The sequence below is a fragment of the Triturus cristatus genome, chromosome 1_1 (genome assembly GCF_964204655.1).
Source record: "Triturus cristatus chromosome 1_1, aTriCri1.1, whole genome shotgun sequence".
Classification (NCBI taxonomy): Eukaryota; Metazoa; Chordata; class Amphibia; order Caudata; family Salamandridae; genus Triturus; species Triturus cristatus.
The window spans coordinates 21670834-21696355 of NC_140579.1; the positions used below are offsets into that span (position 1 = coordinate 21670834).

Sequence of the window (25522 nt, forward strand, 5' to 3'; positions counted from 1 at the left end):
TTAAACAACTAAGTACAAAAAGAGTGAAAACAGAACAATATGTTAGAAAAGTATGGACGTATGAAGGACATCATGGGGGTTTAGGAACTTCTTGTTGATCAGGCGGTGGACGGGAAAAACGAGCAACACAATTATCTAAATATAACGTAATGGGGAGCCATAAATCCACACGTTTAGTTGCTGCTTGAATAGGAAAAACAAAGGCATTATCAAGTCTATGATTATGGCAGACATTGTACCACCACGTTTTGAAAGAAATATTAGACGTATTTTTCCAATTAACAGTAATCTGTTGGAAGGCAACGGCCAATAACAAGTCAACAATACGAACACACATATCTACATTATCCCAACTAGAAGATAAACTGCCCAAAAAAAGGTGAGTGAGAGAAAAAGGGATACAGGTGTGAAAAATAACATTGACTTGAGCCCACACCTGTAACCAGAAAGCATGCACATGTTTACAAAGAAATATCATATGAAATAAGGTAGCATTAGGAGAGCCACAAGACCAGCATTCGTCTGGGGTATTGGGAAATCGCTTGTGAAGTGTAGAAGGAGTGTGAAGTAGTCTGTTATAAATAAAGAATAAGGATTGTGTCAAAGAAGCCGCTCTAGAAGTTTTACGTAGTTTTATCCAAATTTTGTCCCATAGGGGTATCGGCCAGGCTATACCGAGATCGGTTTCCCACTGAGATTCAACCTTGGATTTAGGTCTGAGCAGGTCATGTGTGTGTAGATATTTATAAAGAAGAGATGCTTTGGGAGTGGTACGCAGGAGAGAATGAAGGTGAGAAATAGGAGTGTGCGGAACAGGGGAAGGAGGGGAAACCAAGAGTCGCTTATGAACCTCCAGAACCGCAGCTTTAAGTAAAAGATATTTGGAAAGAAAGGATAGAGGTAAATCAAAGGAAGAGCGGAGATCAGGAAAAGAGGAGAAGGTGGAGCCAGAAAAGGGCTGCGAGATCCAAATCAATCCTCGAATTCTCCAAGATTTTCAATAAAAGGGCTTATGGCCAATTAAAAGATATTTATTATGCCAGATAGTGGAAGAAAGGAAATCCGCAATGGTCGAAGGTGGGCCACAGGTAGCAGACAATAAAAGCTTAAGGGTGTATTTGTGAATAGGAGTAGGAAGCAAAGAGGGTTTACGAGAAAAGGCAAGATATTCTGCAAAGGAAAACGGAGAAAGGAGAGTGCGCTCAACCTTAATCCAAAGAGGACAAGGGGAAGTGGAGTCTTGTAGCCAAAGGGAAGCTTGACGCAATAAAAAGGCCCTCTGGTACGCAGGGAAGTCAGGAAAATTGACACCACCCTCAGAGGCAGGACGGATAAGTCTGGCAAGAGACATTCTAGGTTTTTTGGAGTTCCACAAAAACGAAGTTAACGTTGAGTTAAGCTTTGTAAAGAATTTCGTGGGAATGGGTACAGGAATATTGGAAAGTGTATAAAGAACAATAGGGGAAATCATCATTTTAATAGTGTCGAGACGACCCCACCAGGATAGGTATAAGGGATGCCACCTTGTAGTGAGGTCAGCAATCTTTTGCGCACATTTGGACATGCATAAGGAAACAGTGTCTGAAATGGAGGGGGTGATATACAAACCCAAGTACTTAACATGGGAAGGACACCAAGTAAACTGGGAATCATGAGAATCTTGTTTGAAAGTGAATTTGGTCAGGGGAAGGATCTCGCATTTGTCGTGGTTAAGTCTATATCCAGAAATAAGGGAATAATTTCGGACTTCATTCAAAAAGGCAGGGACAGATTCTGCAGGGTGGGAAAGGAAAAGTAAAATATCATCTGCATAAGCAGCAAGTTTGATGTGAGAGTCTGCAATCTGGAAACCATGAATGGCAGGATTCTGACGCAGCCTGGAGAGGAAAGGCTCTAAAGCGAGGTTAAAGAGAAAGGGGGACAAAGGGCAGCCCTGGCGAACGCCTCGGCCCAGAGCGAAATAGGAGGAAATTTGACCGTTCGCAAAAACTGCAGCTCTGGGGCGTGTATATAACAGGGAAACTAAAGAAATAAATCTCGGGCCGAAACCAAACCAAGTAAGGGTATAGAAAAGATAACGCCATTCAACCCAATCAAACGCCTTTTCAGCGTCGAGGGCAATTGCTGCGAGTGAGTATTGACAACGGGATGATTTCGATAGGATGTTAAATAAAAGTCTAGTGTTATCCGTGATATATCGACCCTTGACAAACCCGGATTGTTCTTCGCCTAGAAGGTCGGGGAGAAGGTGATCCAAACGGATCGCCAATGCTTTAGCGAAGAGTTTGTAGTCAATATTGACTAAAAATATGGGTCTATAATTTTTACAGTGTTGTACATCTTTCCCAGGCTTAGGTATCAGACAAATATGGGCATCAGAAAACGTCCCCGAGGAGGCACCATGCGCAGCGAAAGTATGAAGGAGGGAGTGCAGTCGTGAAATCAACAATTTAGAAAAGTGAAGGTAAAATTCGACGGTGAAACCGTCAGGGCCAGGGGCCTTATTGGGTGTGAGGTGTTGTAATGCAGTGAATAATTCCTTTTGTGTAACTTCAGATTCTAAAGAGGAAAGATCAAGGGGGAAATTAGTTGGTGTATGGATGGTGGAGAAATAATGAGCAAGAGAGCTGGGAGAGGATTGAGTTTCAGATGTATACAAAGTTTCATAAAAACGTGAAAAGAATATCAACATCCGTATGCTTCAAAGTATCATCAGAGCCGTACACAGATTCAATATTTAACTTATTATGCCTGATCTTTAAATAATTAGCTAAGAGCTTTCCTGCTTTGTTCCTACCCCCATAGAATTTAGCAGTAGATTTCAGCAAGTACAGGGAGGCGTCCTCCGTGGACTTCTCATTAAATTTCATTTTCGCAGCAACAAGGGCAGTCAAGCTATCAGCAGAATGAGAGGTAAAATATGTATGTTCCAATTTCTTAATGTCAGAAAGGAGGAGGTTGGTGAACCTTCGCGCAGTTTTGCGTTTGTCCGCAACGTAACTAATAATAAAGTCACGTGCAGCTGCTTTGAAAGCGTCCCAGATAATGTGATCAGGGAGAGCGGCATCACCATTGATCTGAAAAAATTCATCAAAAAAAGAGGTGAAGGTGGTCGTAAACTTGGGATCGGCAAGGAGGGAATTGTTAAACCGCCACCTTCTAGGGCCAGTAATTTTAGGGAGTACATCAACACTTGTAAGGACGGGAGCATGATCAGAAAGCAGTATGGGGCCTATCTCAGAGTGTGGAAGCGATTGGGCGAGATTGTGGGAGACAAAGATATAGTCGAGCCGCGACTGGGAATGGTGACAGGGAGAATAAAAAGTGTACTCCCGTAATTTTGGATTGCAAAGGCGCCAAGAATCTATTAACTTATGCTGCAAAATAGTCTGTTGGGAATGTGCGGAGCCTTGGAGACCCTATCAATAAAGGGATCAAGAGGTTGATTAAAATCTCCCGCCAGAACAAAATTGTGATCCATAAATTTGGTTAAGAGTGGAGAAAAATCAGCCCAGAAAGAAGGTTCACCTGTGGTTGGGCCATAGACATTGAGCAGAGAGATTGGAACACCTCTGAGTGATAGCTTGACAAAAGCCCACCGACCAGAGGCATCCGATTCATGGGAAAGGACCTGCAAGGGGAGAGACTTGCGACACAAGATTGCCACACCATTTCGTTTGCCATCACCCTGTGAGTAAAAAAGTTCACCCACCCAACCACGTTTAAGCTTAACAGATTCGACATCAGTTAAATGCGTTTCTTGGAGGAATGCAATATCGACATTCAATTTAGCCAAGTGTGATAAAATCCGTTGACGCTTAATCGGAGAATTGATACCCTTCACATTCCGTGACAGTAAATTCAGTGACATACCAATAGCTTAGCCATAATAAATGTAAAAAACATGATTAAAGAAAGAAAGACTCCTGAGAGGGAGTGAAGACAGAAAAAGGGAAGGGAAACCAATGAGGAGATGTTGAAGTAAAAGAGAAGAGATAGGTAAACAAAAACAAGAGCACCAGTAAGAAAGGGAGAATAAAAAGCAGCAGTGTCAAGAGTGAAATAAAGAGTCAGAAATAAAGAAGAGGTTAAGAGACAAATGCACCGAGAGGATCAGGAAATGTAACTCTTACATAGGCAAAGGGTTCCAACCAGGGGTAGGAAGACAAGGTATAGACATGTGAACAGAAGTGAGGGCAAGGAAAAGGGAGAAGGGGAGGGATCGAAGGAAGGAGCAACGGATGGATAGGGAAGACAGATGAAGAAGTAGAAAAGAAACATACCTGGGGTGTGAGAAAGGGTGAGGGAGGGAAGGAGCCACTTGGGTGAGGCGACACATCCAGGAGCAATGAGGCAAGGACCGGGAGACATCTTAATAACACGGAAACAAAAGTACCTGTGGAGCAAAAAAGGAGAGAAAAGGATTGAGACATATTAGGAAATTATGAGGAGACCATAAGAGACATATAAAACAAGGGGCAACCAGTAAGCATAAACAGTGAGGACTAGCATAGAGAATATCCGAAGAGTTAGAGAAACTCAGGTGTAATTACAGCAAGAAAGTCATAAAAGCACTAGTCAACCAGGAACAGAGGAGGATGGACCAAGGGTATCCATAGCAGGTGATTCGTGCGCGTTGAAGCTTTGCAAGCGCACTGGATCCTCATAAGTGGCAGTAAGATTGTTATAAGTAACTTTGAAGAGACATGGGTGATAAAGGCCATATCGCGCTCCCATCGCACGTAGATCATTTCCGAAGCTCAGGAAAACCTTGCGCCGATTGGCAGTGGCCTTAGCATAGTCCTGTGCAAAGAACAGGGACGAACCAGACCAAGTCAGATTTGGAGAGGACTTAGCAGCTGTCAAAACCATCAGGAGATCTGTATATTCCAAAAAGTAGAGGATGACCCCTCTGGGTCTTTGCGAGGAAGAAGCAGAGGAAGGCGGTCGACCCAGTCTATGGGCACGTTGAATGCTGAGGGCTTTGTCCTGTGGCAAATGCAAGATCTTAGGGAGGAACGACTTAAAGAAAGTGATTGGGTCAGACCCCTCCGTCCCTTCAACTAAGCCGTAAATACGAAGGTTATTGCGCCTACTTCTGTTTTCCAACTGCTCCACGTGTTGCTGAAGGTCCGAAACTTGAGATTTCAGGTTTGAGACAGCAGAGGATGTCTCTTGGAATGACTGAACAGATTTTTCAATTGAAGTGACCCTTGTTTCCATTTGTGACCAATTATCTGTAAGGACCTGGAGCTTAAGGTTAGTCTCTTCCATAAAAGGACGCAGGGATCTTATTTCTTCCAGCAATAATTCCATGGAGACTGGCCCCGGATGCTTTGGGGGTGAGAGAGAGTTCGACTTGAGCCGTTTCGTATTAGATTTAGAATTATCCTGCGTAGATCTGGAGGGATCCATTGGTGTATCCAAAGCAGCTGTGGTAAGGGAGTCTTCCAATTGCGAGAAAGCAGAAAAAACCTTGGAATTCTTCACAATATGAAGTTTGGTCGAACGGGGCAAATGCGACATTGACTTGAGCCTACCCATGCAACAAGGCTGTAGAATTAGTAGCTCAGCCGAGGTGCGAAAGAAGAAAACGTAGACAGCACTAAACGTGGCGCAGCAGGCATGTGAGAGTGACTGAGCACGCTATGAGGGGGAAATAGCCAAGACCGTGCAACTCAAGTGGTATAGTCACCAGGGCGCTCTCGAAATGAACGTAATCTGATCAGTGCTGTCTCGAATTGGTAGTATACAAGGACCAAGTAACTGTTGGAATTATTCACTAGTGACAAAAGACACTATTGGGTTACTTGTACAGAAGTTCAGTGCTCAGCACCTCAAACCATCCAGCGCAACACCTGCTCCCTTCAAATTTCTTTAAAGCTTCCTGAAAGTCTCTAGATTACTTCCTCAGCTCCAGATTGCGATGAGGTGACTACCTTGCATTATCGAAAAGTGCCCAGAATACAACTCCCCGCGCTCTCCTAGGGATTCAATGACAGACTCGGAGGAGAGACTGTAATGTGGAGGCAAGTGCGAGTCATAGTCCATTCATAGTAGCCATCAATACAAGATGTATCACTATGCTGTAATTGTAACGTGGGCACAGCAGGAAGGACCCCGCGTCGTAAGCGCCCAGTCACAATCGTGTTTTGACAGAAAAAAGTCCTCACATGTGTTGTAAACTTGGTTCAAGCTAAGGGTCCGCGAGGAAATACCGCATTAGAAACATCGTATATAGCACAAGCTAGGCCTCAGGTGTAGATATGACAGTGTCTGGGGCCACATCTTCGGTGATGTTGAGATATGGGAATCCGGCGCTGCCAATAAAGAGTTAACGGCGCGGTATCTGCCATATAACGCGCGTTGTTGAAGGAATCTAAGATGGCGGCCGTCATCAGGAAGGAGCCTGTGAGAACTTACTGGCAGCAGTTGCAGCGTCACGAAGGTAAATGAAGGTCACAATCAATAATAATGAGAGTCAGGACACACTCCGACGCATTTTCAGCTGCTTTCTTCCGTGATTAAAAAGCAGGAAACGGCTGGTCTCTCGATGCCGTCTCGGAGCCTCACTCGAGCGCCGCCATCACTCGCAGGCGCCAAGACACGCCCCCAATTGAGGAATCTCTTAGGGAGGAAGAAACTCCCCTTGTGGGCTCTAGCAAGGATCCTAGGCCTTCTGTCCTCAACAAGCCGAGCAATCTACCGTGCACTCCAAAGACTCAAAGCCAAAGCATCAAGAACATGTCAATCTTATTCTCAAATGCTGTCTCTGGACCTGGATTCAAAGAAGGAACTACGTTGGTGGCTGAGGAATGAAGAAGCATGGAATGGCAGAGCCATTTTTGGGGAAGACCCGGAGATAGTGATAGAATCAGACGCGAGTTTAGAGGGATGGGGTGCAAGATGTGGCGACTCATCCGCAGGGGGACGCTGGACAGATGAGGAGAAGGAGTTACTCATCAACTGCTTGGAATTACTGGCCGGTTCATTTGCAATTCGCTGCTTCACCAAAGACTTAATGAAGTGTTCTGTAATGTTGTGCATGGACAACGTATCTGCGGTCAGATACATCAACAAAATGGGGGGCCCTCACTCCAAGGGTCTTGCAGATTTAGCCGAGGTCTTTTGGAGTTACTGCCTGAGCAAGGGCAGGCATGTCAACACCTTATGCTTTCCCTCCTTTTGTCATGTTACCAAGACCTACTACTGCTACCTAAGCTACTGTTGCACGTTCGCAGGAGCAAGGAGGTCACAGTAGTGATAACACCGCTCTGGAGGTCACAAGCATGGTTCTCAATTCTACTAGAAATGAGCATAGGCTTACCAATCTTAATTCAAACTTTCAGGGAGATAACTACAGGCCCAGACAGACGGAGAGTCACATCCTCTCGTAGAGCAGGGACATCTGACGCTGATGCCCTGGAGGATTTCAGGAGACAATGGCAGATCCAGGCCTTTTGGCAGACGCTTTTAGACTCGTATCCGAGTCATGGGCGCCTGGCACAAGGAAAGCATATAGACTGACTTGGGAGAAATGGATTTGTTCCTTTGAAGGAACTAAAATCCTGTTTCAACTGATTTAGTACATGTAGTTAATTACTTATCTGATTTATTCACATCATGACTCTCTTAAAGAACAGTTAATGTCTGCAGATCAGCTTTTTCAGCATGTCACTGCCTTGTAGACGGAGTCTCTGTGGGACAAAACTTACTGACTAAAAAATTCATGCGAAGTATGTGGGTACTAAACCCACCTTCTGTATAATATGCTGCATTATGGGACATTAGAGATGTCCTACAGGTCTTAATAAATTGAGGAGAGAATTTTGGGTTATCCCCAAAGCGTATCTCTTATAAACTCACTGTCTTGCTATGCCTGGTATCTTTTAGATGGACTTCAGACGTAAAAGCCTTAGACATCACCAGCAGGGCCTACCAATCAGAAAGGGTTAGCTTTTATTTAAAAGGCGAAGAGAGACCATGTCAACTTCTGTTTTCTACCCCTTCTTTACAGAGAACGAAAGACTTTGTGTAGTGAAATGCTTGATGGAATATGAGAGAAGGACTGTGAGTATGAGAGGAAATACAGAACAATTGCTAATATCCTATAAATCGCCGCATAGAGCAGTTTCCTCCCCAACCATAGCAAGATCGGTGAAGGAAGTAATGAAAGAAGCAGGTGTAAACATTACTATGCTTGGTGTACACTCCCTTAGGGGTGCATCAGTCTCTAAACCTCTCTTCCCGGGAGATATCCTCGGTGCTGCGGATTGGTCCAATGAAAGTATGTTTAAAAGTTGCTACTTTAGACCTGTTACAAGCGCTATTGACAATGTATTAAATGCACTTTAAACTTGCATAATGATAGCCTCTGTGTCATGTTAACCACAACAAGAGCTGCTCCTAGTGTAGTGACCACTATGAATTTATGGTTGAATTGTGAGTGTGGGCATCTCACAAAATGTGACGGACTGGTCTCACACACCACCAGGTGTCATGCTTCATCATTGACCAGTCCTCGCCCTCTTAAACCTTGGTTTGATAGAGGGCGGGCATACACCTGACGACAGGGATGCACTTCAAAACTAAGTGGGGGCCCGTGAGAAAGTGAGTGAGGGTAAAAATCATTCTAGTTATCAAATTATGAATTTTAATATGGCTGGTAACTATATGATATTAAAATCAGTGCACGGTATATGGGGAAGTGATTGTCCCCTAACCGTAGTGTAAGCAGTCGACATGTTTCTGCCAAAATCGCCCAAGTGGGTCCAGGGCATTCATCAGGACCTTAGTACAGAAAACGGGCTCCGTTCTTACCAACTTATGATAGGAAGATACCACTATGTGGGTGGGGCCTGTGTCACTCTCCACTAAAGGAAATGGCTTCTAAATTCAAGCCCTAAACAACAAAACTACTTGCTCCATGGGAGGAGGGCAGAGGAAAACCCCTGTAGTCAAACTTGTTATTTGTGGCCTCTTCCGCCATGTTCTTGATTTTGTTCCTGGACCTGTAGGATCGTTCCGATGTATAGCATAGCTGACCGTATCTGAGAGCAATCGTTTGCATTCCTCTTGGTACATGTCCGTGTCCATAAGGACAATGGCTCCCCCTTTGTCTGGAGGCTTGATGACAAGATCATGGTTATTTTTCGAGCCCTGGAGTGCTGTTTGTTCCTTCTTGGTGAGATTCTGGAACCCTTTGGTGGTTTGAAAGTTGATTCCCTCAACCTCCTGAAGTACAGCTTCCTCAAAGGCTTGTATATGACGGGGAATGCAAAAGATTGCTGTCCGATACGGTCAGCTGTGCTATACATCGGAACACTCCTACAGGTCCACTTATGAACAAAATCAAGAACATGGTGGAAGAGGCCAGTGTCAAGTCCCCTCCCCCGCCATCTTGTTATGGCGTACCTGCCGTCTCTATCCGTGTCCAGGAGAGTCAAAATATATGCTGAATTAGGGTTAGTCCATGTAATCACCCCCCTGGCGTGCGTGGTGAAGCCGGAAGCGTGTATGTTGCCTCTCAGACCTCTACTCCGTAGAAGGGGGCTGCTCGTTGGGAGATGCGTCTTCTGTAGTAAGGCTACGTCAATGGCATGATTGTGCAGATAGTGTAAGACCTTGCGTAATTTCCTACAGTCATTCTGACCCCTGACATTCCACGTAAGTGCCCTAAGTGTTGCTCCTGGCTGGGGAGTATTGCCATTGCTATGTGACCCCATCATACTCCTGTGGTCTCAAATCACCGTTCAATCTGTGCTTTCTGTCGTGCTCGTCTGCAGTTTGGATGTGCACGCGAATAGGCTCTCTCTCGAGAAGAACGTACACTTGCTTCGAAATCCCCCCCCTCGCCCCCCTCCAACAGCAGACCTCCCCCAGCATGGCCGCTATCATTCCCCATTCCCCCCACAACACTCCTCTCTCCCGTCCCAACCTTCAGTAACAAAGAACAGTCCCAGGTGTGTTGCACGCGTGGGCAGAGGTCGCTCATCTGATATAGCGTGCTATCCGGCCCCCACGGAGCCTCTCTCCAGATACCGTCACCAACAGCTCTTGCAATCACCCATCATACCTTGTTCCCCCCTCCCGCTCCCCAGCAATAGCGCAAAATTAAAGTCCTATGCACCTTATATTTACTCTGCGATGTAAATTGTCCGCCGGGCAGTCCATTCCAAACTTAGAGTTCTGTGGCCCATGGTATCACCACCCTGCCACACAGTTGGCATCCTCAGTATTGCATTACAATCTGCGTTTCCCCTAGTAGCTAGCGTTCTTGCGCAAAGTTGTTTAAACACCCCGAGGCACCTAGCTTGTTTAGAACCCCTCTCCCCGCTCTGATATTCTCCCATCACATCCGTCATCACCCCAGGGCATATGTCGTACTTATCGCTCTCAGTCACGAGACTTATTTCAGTCCTGTTCATCCAGCTGTCCACCGGCCGCCTCGTCGAGCAGTAGCCGCTCCGGGCTTGGACATTTATCTCTCGACCAGTCTTTCAGCGCCTTCTGCAGTTCCTTCGGATCAGTGAATATGTGAGATCGGCCTTGTCTGTTAACACGCAACTTGGCTGGATACAGCATAGCATCATCCACTCCCATGAACTGTCAGCACGCCTCCTGTACGCTTGCCGTGAAGTCCGGAAACAGCGATATCACGGACCCCTCATATCCCAAGGGCTGCTTTTCCCTGGCCAACTTCAATGCGACGTCCCGGTCTCGGAAGTTGAGTAACTTCGCTATGATTGGCAAGGCAGCACCCCCGGGGAAGGCCGGGCCCCAGAGAACGGAATTGGAGAACGCATCCTCCCCAGCAGGGCTTTCAGAAGCTTTTCAACAAATTGTTCCATATTGCCCATGGGTGTGGCCTCCGGAAGTCCCGTAATTTGCAAGCGAGCTTCTAAATCCTCGGTCTTATCCTGTAAGACCCTCCGCACCCTGCCCAGTTGCTTGTGCTCCGTGTCAAGCGTGGTATGCGCTTCCTTCACCTCAGTCAGTCTGCGCTGCGACATGTCCAGCCGCTCGGCATGTTTGTCTAATCTTTCCACCATCCTGTCCATGCGGGAAGATAATGCATCCATTTTCGTGCCGAGAGATGGAATGCCCCTCTGCAAACTTTTTTCCATGGCAACTAGCATGCCTCGGATATCCGGACTTTGTTCCTCTATGGGCTGGCCATGCTCTCTGGAGGCCGTTTCAGCATAAACGTCGCTGGATTTGGACCGCTTCTGCTAAAATGACAGCTTGGGCTGCGCTCTATCCACTCGACCCATCTTTGTCCCTCGCAGTTAATACAGCCTGCTGGAGGATTGTTCCACGCTAACTGGTGCGCCAGCTTCTTATTACCACTGTACCCGGTGCAACCCCTGCAGTGAGTGTTCTTCGTGCGCGGTACTCAGGCTTCAGAGTCGCCGCCTGCCTCTATGCCCAGGGCCTCAGTGCACCGCTGAGTATTCGGAGTATCAAGCGCCGAGGTCCGCCACAGTCTTCCTACTCCAATGTCATATGCAGCCGCACTATGACCTCATCAGGCTTGCCTGGGAACCACTCGTCCACTGCAACTCGGGCCTGGCTGCGCGATCTCCGTGGGGGTCTGGGAGATGAACCCCTCCGATGGTCTGCCGTCGCGACTCAGCACCCAACTGCCCGCAATAAATCGCGTCACCTTCCCTGGCGCCTCCCAAATTTGTACTGCAGCCACCGGTCTCTCGTGTTCCACCTGGCTCCAAATGAGTAGGGCAGCCTCCTCAAAGAGCCCCCCTGGGGCCTTTACTTGGTTTTGCTCCCTGTGGGTCTCAGCAGACTAGTGTCCTAGCTCCACTCAACCCTGTCACAAAATGGTGGCGCTGCAGCATGTAGTATGCCGTATAACTTCGCAGTGGGCTCAACCACAGGGTGTGTCTGCTTCCCCAGCAAGCGTGGGGAAGATCTGCTGTCCCGCCGTATTTCCTTACTTTATGCCTGCATCTTTCGTCATGGGTCTCAGTGCTGCCGTCTGTATTACGCGGCAGCCCCGCAGCGATATTGAATTCGCTGTGTCCTCCTCACACGCACAGGGATCGAGGCACATCTCAGAGGCAGCCCCAGGCCTCACACAGGGGTCGCCTCGCGCCGAGCGCTCACCTCTCTGGTCCGCCTCTCCGGTATCTCCGCCGCTCCCGATCGCGGCTGATCTCCACTCGCCTCTAGTTCCCCTCACCATGCATCACGTGGGGCTCTCTTGTGTTTATGGGCCTCTGTGTCATGCCATAAAATTTAGATTTTTCACAGCCTGGTGGGCAGAAAATCTGGATTTTATTAGAGACACGGAGGCTAAGATTATTCCTCCACATTGGAACCCTCCCTAATGGAGAAAAGTTCTTGATTTTGTATTGTTGTTTTTTTTTGTCAGAGTTGCCAGTTTTCACTGATGAAGTTTTTCATTAGAAAGTTATGGATCTTAGAAAACTATCTTGTTCGCAACGCCAAAAAAATGGAGAACACTGTGCAGGGGAACTTTATAGCCTATTAGAATGTTATTGAAGTTCTATATTCTTCGATTGTTGCTGCTGTGAGCTGGCAATTGAGGAGATTTGCATAATCTTAGCCCTCGGGTCTTTAATAAAATACAGATTTTCGGCCCATCAGGCTGTGAAAAATCTACATTCTCTTTCAAATATCATTTTGTGGATGTCTCTCAGACAAACCCTTTGTGCAAGGTGATGACAATCACAATAGGCCGCCCCTCCACCCTCCTCCTGGACCCCCACTCTCAGGACGGCCTATAGGAAGCTTTATAAGATCTAACCAGCATTTCTTTGCTTCTGACAGAACAAGCTAAGAACTGAGAAGAAGAAACTTGAATCTGAGATTAAAAAACTGCGGCAACTCCTGAAAAAAAATGAGCAAACACTGCACGGGAGACTGGAGGAGATGGAGAAGAAAATTACCATGGTAGAAAATGCAAATATCACCAAACTGTCCAATCAAATCACCTCTCTCAACGCCCTGATAACGGAGATAGAAAAGAAGTGTGAGGTGCCCGCATGGGAACTCCTAAAGGTGAGATACTGTTTGGCAAATACAACAAAAGAAGGAAGTGAAATATTCATATTTTGTGTGCATTAATAAATGTATGAGTGGAACACACATGATCTCCTGGCAGGGTCAATGCACAGTGACCCCACGCACTCTGACAGCCGCACACAATATACAGTCATGGATTATTTACAGTGTCCTACTTGAGGCTGAGAGCCAGATTCAATATACAAGCGGTGTAATGTACAGTGACCTCTTACATTATCATATGCAAGTTAATGCAACACACCGAGTAATTCTAATGACAGTAATTAACAGGGATATGAAGGAGCAAAATGTGAAAAAAGCTGGATAAAAATGTAAAGCATAATGTGAGAAAACATCTTAGAAATTTGGAAAGAAACCAAATTCTCCTTTTCTAAGACGTTTGAAAACATTTCTGTTTTAAATTGATTTCTTTTCTCCTGATGCAAGTGGTCACCTACTTTCACGTGCGCTGACCTCTTGTTAGGGTGACCAGCTATGTGACTAGGCATTTGGATTGGTTGATGGCGTGTTGCCCCAGATAAAGGTAGAGATTTCCACAGGAAACTCTTTAGTTTGAAGAATAGTGACAATTTTATATTACGAGTAACCCTTGATCATATTACAGAGTGTGCAAAATGAATCTCTGCAAATTGCTGCGCGGCAGCATAGAAATTTAATTTACAACTAGATTTTCTTGACACCATATACAGCAACCAAATTCCTCTCTAATATGGCTTAGGGTGGGGCTAGAGGTGTAAACCTCCTTATCGTGGTCATACCCTGTCACTTTAACAGCGATGCTCGGCTCAAGTATGTTGATTAGTTAACAGCCAAGAAATTTCCAGAGAAGTAGCTCCATGTGAAGCGCATTGGATGAGGGCAACAGAGAGCATCCCTCCGAGGGTGACGGAGAGCATCCCTCCGAAGGTGACAGAGAGCATCCCTCCTAGGGTGACAGAGAACATCCCTCCGAAGATGACAGAGAGCATTCCTCCGAAGGGTGACAGAGAGCATCCCTCCGAAGGGTGACAGAGAGCATCCCTCTGAGGGTGACGGAGAGCATCCCTCCGAGGGTGACGGAGAGCATCCATCCGAGGGTGAAGGAGAGCATCCCTCCGAGGGTGACGGAGAGCATCCCTCCGAGGGTGACGGAGAGCTTCCCTCTGACGGTGACGGAGAGCATCCCTCCGAGGGTGATGGACAGCATCCCTCCGAGGGTGACGGACAGCATCCCTCCGAGGGTGACGGACAGCATCCCTCCGAGGGTGACGGACAGCATCCCTCCGAGGGTGACGGAGAGCATCCCTCCGCGGGTGACGCAGAGCATCCATCCGAGGGTGACGGAGAGCATCCCTCCGAGGGTGACGGAGAGCTTCCCTCCGACGGTGACGGAGAGCATCCCTCCGAGGGTGACGGATAGCATCCCTCCGAGGGTGACGGACAGCATCCCTCCGAGGGTGACGGACAGCATCCCTCCGAGGGTGACGGACAGCATCCCTCCGAGGGTGACGGACAGCATCCCTCTGAGGGTGACGGACAGCATCCCTTTTAGGGTGACAGAAAGTATCTCTCTGAGGGTCGCAGAGAGCATCCTTCCCAGGGTGACGGATAGTATCCCTCCGAGGGTGGTAGAGAGCATCCCTCCGAGGGTGACGGATAGTATCCCTCCGTGGGTGGTAGAGAGCATCCCTCTGAGGGTGTCTTCTTTAAACTTTAATAGAAGGTCTCCCATCTCAGCCTCTTCGCTCCAACAGCTCACCCCATTCTGGGATGAATTAATCAAGTAATTGGCGGGAGATTCACACAAGCAGACCCTTTAAAAGTCCATAACAGCACAAGAGGTGGTCACAGTTCTTTGTTCTTCCTGGGCAGGTGTGATCTAATTTCCTAGATGGCTTCCACTTACATGCACTCCTCTCCTACTCCTTCTGCTGGTACCTCCACCTTTTGCAGGGCACTCCTCTAGTGCCCCTTCTTCCTGTACCTCCTCCTCCAGCAGACCACTCTTATGGTACTCCTTCTTGTACCTCCTCCTCCAGCAGACCACTCTTATGGTACTCCTTCTTGTACCTCCTCCTCCAGCAGACCACTCTTATGGTACTCCTTCTTGTACCTCCTCCTCCAGCAGACCACTCTTATGGTACTCCTTCATGTACCTCCTCCTCCAGCAGACAACTCTTATGGTATTCCTTCATGTACCTCCTCCTCCAGCAGACCACTCTTATGGTACTCCTTCTTGTACCTCCTCCTCCAGCAGACCACTGTTATGGTACTCCTTCATGTACCTCCTCCTCCAGCAGACCACTCTTATGGTACTCCTTCTTGTACCTCCTTCTTGTACCTCCTCCTCCAGCAGACCACTCTTATGGTACTCCTTCATGTACCTCCTCCTCCAGCAGACCACTCTTATGGTACTCCTTCATGTACCTCGTCCTCCAGCAGACCACTCTTATGGTACTCCTTCTTGTACCTCCTCCTCCAGCAGACCACTCTTATGGTACTCCTTCTTGTACCTCCTCTTCCAGCAGACCACTCTTATGGTACTCTTTCTTCCAGTGCCTCATCCTCTTGCAGGGCACTCTTATGGTACTCCTTCTTGTACCTTCTCTTCCAGCAGACCACTCTTATGGTACTCCTTCTTGTACCTCCTCCTCCAGCAGACCACTCTTATGGTACTCCTTCTTGTACCTCCTCCTCCAGCAGACCACTCTTATGGTACTCCTTCATGTACCTCCTCCTCCAGCGGACCACTCTTATGGTACTCCTTCTTCCAGTGCCTCCTCCTCTTGCAGGGCACTCTTATGGTACTCCTTCTTGTACCTCCTCCTCCAGCAGACCACTCTTATGGTACTCCTTCATGTACCTCCTCCTCCAGCAGACCACTCTTATGGTACTCCTTCTTGTACCTCCTCCTCCAGCGGACCACTCTTATGGTACTCCTTCTTCCAGTGCCTCCTCCTCTTGCAGGGCACTCTTATGGTACTCCTTCTTGTACCTCCTCCTCCAGAAGACGACTCTTATGGTACTCCTTCTGCCAGTACCACCTTTTGCAGGACACACCTCTAGTAATCCGGTTCGTACCTCCTTCTCTTGCAGAACACTCTTCTAATACCCCTTCTGCTTATACCTCCTCCTGGGCACACTTCCAGTACCTCTCTGCTCGTACCTCCTCCTGGGCACACTTCCAGTACCTCTCTGCTCATACCTCTTCCTGGGCACACTTCCAGTACCTCTCTGCTCGTACCTCCTCCTCCTGGGCACACTTCCAGTACCTCTCTGCTCGTACCTCCTCCTCCTGGGCACACTTCCAGTACCTCTTCTGCTCGTACCTCCTCCTGGGCACCCTTCCAGTACCTCTCTGCTCGTACCTCCTCCTGGGCACACTTCCAGTACCTCTCTGCTCGTACCTCCTCCTCCTGGGCAGACTTCCAGTACCTCTTCTGCTCGTACCTCCTCCTGGGCACCCTTCCAGTACCTCTCTGCTCGTACCTCCTCCTGGGCACACTTCCAGTACCTCTCTGCTCGTACCTCCTCCTGGGCACACTTCCAGTACCTCTTCTGCTCAGTGAGTTGGCCTCTTCAAATGAGGTAGATCCAGCTCCTTCAGCAGGGTTAGGACCCAAGCCCCTTGCACCGCTCCTTACTCACCAGTCAGAAGTGCTGATGACTTTACAAGGCAGGCTTCTCTCTTGGGGGTTCTAATTCACCAACGCCTTTCTCCAGCAGACGGCTCCTCTATAGGTAGCCTACAGCTCCTCTATTCTATAGGCAGTCGACAGCTCCTCTATTCTATAGCCAGCCTGGTGAAAGAGACTCCTGGCACAGTGACCTGGGTTTATCACTAATATTTGTCCTAGTTTTTTTAGATGTAGATGAAAATTCGAGAGCTCCGTCTCTGGAGCTGGTTTCAGGCAGTTCTAACATTTGATTTTTCAGCACAGACTGGTCAGGCTAAAGTCTTTGTCACTGTATTGGCAAGAAGAGAGAGCGGAGCTGGGTGTGCCGTGACAGAGGAAACTGAGGCAAAGGCTCAGAAGAGAGGCCTTCCCTCCCGGCCGCTGCACAGAACTGCATTAGCTCTTCTGGGGATGAAGGATGCAGGAAATGAGCAGTGAATGTCCTTCAGAGCATCATTTGTCTCCCTCATTCCTTTCCGTTCACAGAAGTCTAGTCCGCCACTAAAACCTGAAGAAGGTTTCCACGATCTACATCCCTATCGGCAGGTCCCTCCATCCTCCATCATATGTACTATTCACACATAGGGGGATCCAAAATGGACTCCTGTCCCCATACATTAAATCACAATAGACACACTCTGTGCTCACCCAAACCCCCATATGTAGCACAAATGAAACATCCACTCTCTCCGTTGGTGTCTAGGCGCTATAGATTACAGCATGTAGCTAAATTGTAACATAGATCATAGTGTATGAGACCCCATTAGGACGACACACATCACTGCAGAAGTCCAAATACCTGTATTCAGAGCGTGGCATACAGAGTGTTCAGAGGAAGAAACCAGTCTCCATTTGCCGCTCTAGATGTGCTCTCAGTGTGTGTGATATCACCTGTAGGTCTTGTAAAATGTCTCCTCTACGGGTGGAAATCATTCAGGATTTATATTAATATGTGAAGTTCTCCATGTGCTGAGTCATGTTACACAGATTAGAATATAACAGACAATATAGTGCCATGTGACCCCATTCAAAATATCATAGAGTATGTCATGTGGCCTCATTCAGTAAATCCTACACTGCACTGCTTCATGTGATAACATTCAGAATTTCACAGATTGTGTCATGTGACTTGTTTTGGAAAAACAGACTGTGTCATGTAAACTCATTCATATCACCCACTGCTATGTCATGTGACCAGGGAAGTTGATTCTAGGAGTGGGCGGCAAACTCAGCTTCTTTGGCACAGTTTTGCCACATTCTGTGCTCTGCTTGGAGCACGGAGTTTGGCAAAAACTCTGCCTGCCGCCGGCAGAGCAGAGTTTGGCGCCCACCCTACCAACACTGCTCAGACATCAATCTGCTCCCAAATATGCGAGTGGGAAAACTAGCTGCTTACATGGGCATTGTGGGCTTTGTGCATCTCTGAAACACCCGAAAGCTGTAAGATACCTGCACACATCCGTGTCCACACTTTCCAGTTAGAGTCCGAAAACTATGCCCTTCAACACCCTTTAACGTCCTTCAACGTCCCCTTTCATTCTGGCGACAAAGCTGAATTCACAATATAAACTTCTGCTTCCACCAGTAACACTGAAGACGGTGCGGCAGTACGGCAGGATTTGCTGTTGCTGTTGTTAGAGTGTTACAGAGTTGTTACAGGTCTAGTTTCATGAATACTCTACTGAGAATCTAGAGTGCAGCTAATAATTCAACAACACACACACACCCCGCAGCTGGCGCGTGGGGGTTTCTGAGATGGGATCTTGCGAGAGGGATGGTATAGGTACACCCAAAACAACACTCTATGCTCACGTTTCCAGTTATCTCTGGACACGGAGTCGTGAACATGCACCACCCGCTTCCCACCAGTCAGCCCGCACTGCTAAAAGAGCAAGTATTTAAGGGTCCTTTCCTGAGGTAACAGTATAATTTCTCATTTAGTTTTATATAGCGCAAACTCAACCCGAAGGTATCAGAGCTCTTTACATGAGCACCAGTTGCGTTACAGACGAACACATTCATTTTGTTAGGCACGGAGAGATTAACTGGCTTGCCAGAATCACAGGATGTTCAGCATCCTACCGAGGCCCGAACCGGGTTCCCCAGCTGCACGGTTGACCGTTTTAGCCATTAGGCCACATCCTCATCTAATAATATCACACACCGGAATTGTGAACCTGCCACTATTGTTTAAGATGTGGGAGCTGGAGCGGATTCCAGGGTCGTGCAAGTGCCAGCTAGTATAAAAGCTATTAGCTAACGGGGGCTGTTGTTGGTTATTCATTTTGGATAGCACCCAGAAGTTCATGCTGCAGGGTGCTGAAGAGGAACCCCCATCATGTCACTTGACTCTGAAGAGAAGGGCACACTGCACTGACGGAAACTCACCAGCACAAACATGCACACAAAAGGGCTTTTTTAGTGTAATAATGTTTACATTAGACTTTTAGTTACCTGAATTCAACGATGAGCAACACGCGGAGGGGTTGCAAGCGTGTCAAGCTATACCATTTCCAGAGAATGGCTTGGTGGAGCGGGGGCTCAGCCAGCTTCTGAAGCAGCTGATGCACTTCTGTTTCTAGAAAAAGCTTCACATCCACAGGCGCCGCACTAGCAAAGCAGCTGATGCACTTCTGTTTCTAGAGAAAGCTTCAAATCCACAGGCGCCGCACTAGCAAAGCAGCTGATGCACTTCTGTTTCCAGAGAAAGCTTCAAATCCACAAGCGCCGCTCTAGCAAAGCGTCTGATGCACATCTGTTTCCAGAGAAAGCTTCACATCCACAGGCGCCGCACTAGCAAAGCAGCTGATGCACTTCTGTTTCTAGAGAAAGCCTCACATCCACAGGCGCCGCACTAGCAAAGCAGCTGATGCACTTCTGTTTCTAGAGAAAGCTTCACATCCACAGGCGCCGCACTAGCAAAGCAGCTGGTGCACTTCTGTTTCTAGGGAAAGCTTCACATCCACAGGCGCTGCACTAGCAAAGCAGCTGATGCACTTCTGTTTCTAGGGAAAGCTTCACATCCACAGGCGCCGCACTAGCAAAGCAGCTGATGCACTTCTGTTTCTGGAGAAAGCTTCACATCCACAGGCGCCGCACTAGCAAAGCGACTGATGCAATTCTGTTTCTAGAGAAAGCTTCACATCCACAGGCGCCGCACTAGCAAAGCAGCAGATGCACTTCTGTTTCTAGAGAAAGCCTCACATCCACCGGCGCCGCACTAGCAAAGCGTCTGATGCACTTCTGTTTCTAGATAAAGCTTCTCATCCACTGGCGCCGCACTAACAAAGCAGCTAATGCACTTCTGTTTGCAGAGAAAGCTTCACATCCACAGGCGCCGCACTAGCAAAGCAGCTGATGCACTTCTGTTTCTAGTGAAAGCTTCACATCCACAGGCCCGGCACTAGCAAAGCAGCTGATGCACTTCTGTTTCTAGAGAAAGCTTCACAGGCACCGCACTAGCAAAACAGCTGATGCACTTCTGTTTCCAGAGAAAGCTTCACATCCACAGGCGCTGCACTAGCAAAGCAGCTGATGCACTTCTGTTTCTAGAGAAAGCTTCAAATCCACAGGCGCCGCACTAGCAAAGCAGCTGGTGCACTTCTGTTTCTAGAGAAAGCTTCTCATCCACAGGCGCCGCACTAGCAAAGCAGCTGATGCACTTCTGTTTCTAGAGAAAGCTTCACATCCACAGGCGCCGCACTAGCAAAGCAGCTGATGCACTTCTGTTTCCAGAGAAAGCTTCACATCCACAGGCGCCGCACTAGCAAAGCAGCTGATGCACTTCTGTCTCTAGAGAAAGCTTCACATCCACAGGCGCCGCACTAGCAAAGCAGCTGATGCACTTCTGTCTCTAGAGAAAGCTTCACATCCACAGGCGACGCACTAGCAAAGCGTCTGATGCACTTCTGTTTCTAGAAAAAGCTTCTCATCCACTGGCACCGCACTAACAAAGCAGCTGATGCACTTCTGTTTGCAGAGAAAGCTTCACATCCACAGGCGCCGCACTAGCAAAGCAGCTGATGCACTTCTGTTTCTAGAGAAAGCTTCACAGGCACCGCACTAGCAAAACAGCTGATGCACTTCTGTTTCCATAGAAAGCTTCACATCCACAGGCGCTGCACTAGCAAAGCAGCTGATGCACTTCTGTTTCTAGAGAAAGCTTCAAATCCACAGGCGCCGCACTAGCAAAGCAGCAGATGCACTTCTGTTTCTAGAGAAAGCTTCACATCCACAGGCGCCGCACTAGCAAAGCAGCTGATGCACTTCTGTTTCTAGAGAAAGCTTCACAGGCACCGCACTAGCAAAACAGCTGATGCACTTCTGTTTCCATAGAAAGCTTCACATCCACAGGCGCTGCACTAGCAAAGCAGCTGATGCACTTCTGTTTCTAGAGAAAGCTTCAAATCCACAGGCGCTGCACTAGCAAAGCAGCTGATGCACTTCTGTTTCTAGAGAAAGCTTCACATCCACAGGCGCCACTCTAGCAAAGCAGCTGATGCACTTCTGTTTCTAGAGAAAGCTTCACATCCACAGGTGCCGCACTAGCAATGCAGCTGATGCACTTCTGTTTCTAGAGAAAGCTTCACATCCACAGGAGCCGCACTAGCAAAGCAGCTGGTGCACTTCTGTTTCCTGAGAAAGCTTCTCATCCACAGGTGCCGCACTAGCAAAGCAGCTGATGCACTTCTGTTTCTAGAGAAAGCTTCACATACACAGGCACCGCACAAGCAAAGCAGCTGATGCACTTCTGTTTCTAGAGAAAGCTTCACATCCACAGGAGCCGCACTAGCAAAGCAGCTGGTGCACTTCTGTTTCCAGAGAAAGCTTCTCATCCACAGGTGCCGCACTAGCAAAGCAGCTGATGCACTTCTGTTTCTAGAGAAAGCTTCACATACACAGGCACCGCACAAGCAAAGCAGCTGATGCACTTCTGTTTCTAGAGACGGCTTCACATCCACAGACGCCGCACTAGCAAAGCGTCTGATGCACATCTGTTTCCAGAGAAAGCTTCACATCCACAGGCGCCGCACTAGCAAAGCAGCTGATGCACTTCTGTTTCTAGAGAAAGCCTCACATCCACAGGCGCCGCACTAGCAAAGCAGCTGATGCACTTCTGTTTCTAGAGAAAGCTTCACATCCACAGGCGCCGCACTAGCAAAGCAGCTGGTGCACTTCTGTTTCTAGGGAAAGCTTCACATCCACAGGCGCCGCACTAGCAAAGCAGCTGATGCACTTCTGTTTCTAGAGAAAGCTTCACATCCACAGGCGCCGCACTAGCAAAGCGACTGATGCAATTCTGTTTCTAGAGAAAGCTTCACATCCACAGGCGCCGCACTAGCAAAGCAGCAGATGCACTTCTGTTTCTAGAGAAAGCCTCACATCCACCGGCGCCGCACTAGCAAAGCGTCTGATGCACTTCTGTTTCTAGATAAAGCTTCTCATCCACTGGCGCCGCACTAACAAAGCAGCTAATGCACTTCTGTTTGCAGAGAAAGCTTCACATCCACAGGCGCCGCACTAGCAAAGCAGCTGATGCACTTCTGTTTCTAGTGAAAGCTTCACATCCACAGGCCCGGCACTAGCAAAGCAGCTGATGCACTTCTGTTTCTAGAGAAAGCTTCACAGGCACCGCACTAGCAAAACAGCTGATGCACTTCTGTTTCCAGAGAAAGCTTCACATCCACAGGCGCTGCACTAGCAAAGCAGCTGATGCACTTCTGTTTCTAGAGAAAGCTTCAAATCCACAGGCGCCGCACTAGCAAAGCAGCTGGTGCACTTCTGTTTCTAGAGAAAGCTTCTCATCCACAGGCGCCGCACTAGCAAAGCAGCTGATGCACTTCTGTTTCTAGTGAAAGCTTCACATCCACAGGCGCCGCACTAGCAAAGCAGCTGATGCACTTCTGTTTCCAGAGAAAGCTTCACATCCACAGGCGCCGCACTAGCAAAGCAGCTGATGCACTTCTGTCTCTAGAGAAAGCTTCACATCCACAGGCGCCGCACTAGCAAAGCAGCTGATGCACTTCTGTCTCTAGAGAAAGCTTCACATCCACAGGCGCCGCACTAGCAAAGCGTCTGATGCACTTCTGTTTCTAGAGAAAGCTTCTCATCCACTGGCACCGCACTAACAAAGCAGCTGATGCACTTCTGTTTGCAGAGAAAGCTTCACATCCACAGGCGCCGCACTAGCAAAGCAGCTGATGCACTTCTGTTTCTAGAGAAAGCTTCACATCCACAGGCGCCGCACTAGCAAAGCAGCTGATGCACTTCTGTTTCCAGAGAAAGCTTCACATCCACAGGCGCTGCACTAGCAAAGCAGCTGATGCACTTCTGTTTCTAGTGAAAGCTTCACATCCACAGGCGCCGCACTAGCAAAGCAGCTGATGCACTTCTGTTTCTAGAGAAAGCTTCACAGGCACCGCACTAGCAAAACAGCTGATGCACTTCTGTTTCCATAGAAAGCTTCACATCCACAGGCGCTGCACTAGCAAAGCAGCTGATGCACTTCTGTTTCTAGAGAAAGCTTCAAATCCACAGGCGCCGCACTAGCAAAGCAGCTGATGCACTTCTGTTTCTAGAGAAAGCTTCACATCCACAGGCGCCACACTAGCAAAGCAGCTGATGCACTTCTGTTTCTAGAGAAAGCTTCACATCCACAGGTGCCGCACTAGCAATGCAGCTGATGCACTTCTGTTTCTAGAGAAAGCTTCACATCCACAGGAGCCGCACTAGCAAAGCAGCTGGTGCACTTCTGTTTCCTGAGAAAGCTTCTCATCCACAGGTGCCGCACTAGCAAAGCAGCTGATGCACTTCTGTTTCTAGAGAAAGCTTCACATACACAGGCACCGCACAAGCAAAGCAGCTGATGCACTTCTGTTTCTAGAGAAAGCTTCACATCCACAGGAGCCGCACTAGCAAAGCAGCTGGTGCACTTCTGTTTCCAGAGAAAGCTTCTCATCCACAGGTGCCGCACTAGCGAAGCAGCTGATGCACTTCTGTTTCCAGAGAAAGCTTCTCATCCACAGGCACCGCACAAGCAAAGCAGCTGATGCACTTCTGTTTCTAGAGACGGCTTCACATCCACAGACGCCGCACTAGCAATGCAGCTGATGCACTTCTGTTTCTAGAGAAAGCTTCACATCCACAGGCTCCGTACTAGCAAAGCAGCTGATGCACTTCTGTTTCTAGAGAAAGCTTCACATCCACAGGCGCCACTCTAGCAAAGCAGCTGATGCACTTCTATTTCTAGAGAAAGCTTCACATCCACAGGCGCCGCCCTAGCAAAGCAGCTGATGCACTTCTGTTTCTAGAGAAAGCTTCAAATCCACAGGCGCCGCACTAGCAAAGCAGCTGGTGCACTTCTGTTTCCAGAGAAAGCTTCACATCCACAGGCACCGCACTAGCAAAGCAGCTGATGCACTTCTGTTTCTAGAGAAGGCTTCACATCCACAGACGCCGCACTAGCAATGCAGCTGATGCACTTCTGTTTCCAGAGAAAGCTTCACATCCACAGGCCCGCACTAGCAAAGCAGCTGATGCACTTCTGTTTCTAGAGAAAGCTTCACATCCACAGGCGTCGCACTAGCAAAGCAGCTGATGCACTTCTGTTTCTAAAGAAGGCTTCACATCCACAGACGCCGCACTAGCAATGCAGCTGATGCACTTCTGTTTCCAGAGAAAGCTTCACATCCACAGGCCCCGCACTAGCAAAGCAGCTGATGCACTTCTGTTTCTAGAGAAAGCTTCACATCCACAGGCGCCGCACCAGCAAAGAAGCTGATGCATTTCTGTTTCTAGAGAAAGCTTCACATCCACAGGCGCCGCACTAGCAAAGCAGCTGATGCACTACTGTTTCAAGAGAAAGCTTCACATCCACAGGCGCCGCACTAGCAAAGCAGCTGATGCACTTCTGTTTCTAGAGAAAGCTTCACATCCACAGGCGCCGCACTAGCAAAGCAGCCGATGCCCTTCTGTTTCTAGAGAAAGCTTCACATCCACAGGCGCCACACTAGCAAAGCAGCTGATGCAATTCTGTTTCCAGAGAAAGCTTCATACCCACAGGCGCCGCACTAGCAAAGCAGCTGATGCACTTCTGTTTCTAGAGAAAGCTTCACATCCACAGGCGCCGCACTAGCAAAGCAGCCGATGCACTTCTGCTTCTAGAGAAAGCTTCACACCCACAGGCGCCGCACTAGCAAAGCAACTGATGCACTTCTGTTTCTAGAGAAAGCTTCACATCCACAGGCGCCGCACCAGCAAAGAAGCTGATGCACTTCTGTTTCTAGAGAAAGCTTCAACTCCACAGGCGCCGCACTAGCAAAGCAGCTGATGCACTTCTGTTTCTAGAGAAGGCTTCACATCCACAGGCGCCGCACTAGCAAAGCAGCTGATGCACTTCTGTTTCCAGAGATAACTTCACATCCACAGGCGCCGCACTAGCAAAGCAGCTGATGCACTTCTGTTTCTAGAGAAAGCTTCACATCCACAGGCTCCGTACTAGCAAACCAGCTGATGCACTTCTGTTTCTAGAGAAAGCTTCACATCCACAGGCGCCGCACTAGCAAAGCAGCTGATGCACTTCTGTTTCTAGAGAAAGCTTCACATCCACAGGCGCCGCACTAGCAAAGCAGCTGATGCACTTCTGTTTCCAGAGATAACTTCACATCCACAGGCGCCGCACTAGCAAAGCAGCTGATGCACTTCTGTTTCTAGAGAAAGCTTCAAATCCACAGGCGCCGCACTAGCAAAGCAGCTGGTGCACTTCTGTTTCCAGAGAAAGCTTCACATCCACAGGCGCCGCA

At 48.2% G+C, this 25522-nt stretch overlaps 1 protein-coding gene across 1 annotated transcript in view; it reads left to right on the forward strand.

Annotated features, from left to right (window-relative positions):
• The window catches only part of LOC146869183 (E3 ubiquitin-protein ligase TRIM39-like), a gene marked incomplete at its 3' end in the record, with an annotated part of 62729 nt that overhangs the window by 12336 nt on the left and 24871 nt on the right, over nucleotides 1–25522 (forward strand). Inside the window, exon 3 of the mRNA XM_085632388.1 lies at nucleotides 12811–13041. Coding sequence (XP_085488514.1) covers nucleotides 12811–13041 — 231 coding nt within the window. The remainder of the gene's footprint in view (nucleotides 1–12810; nucleotides 13042–25522) is intronic.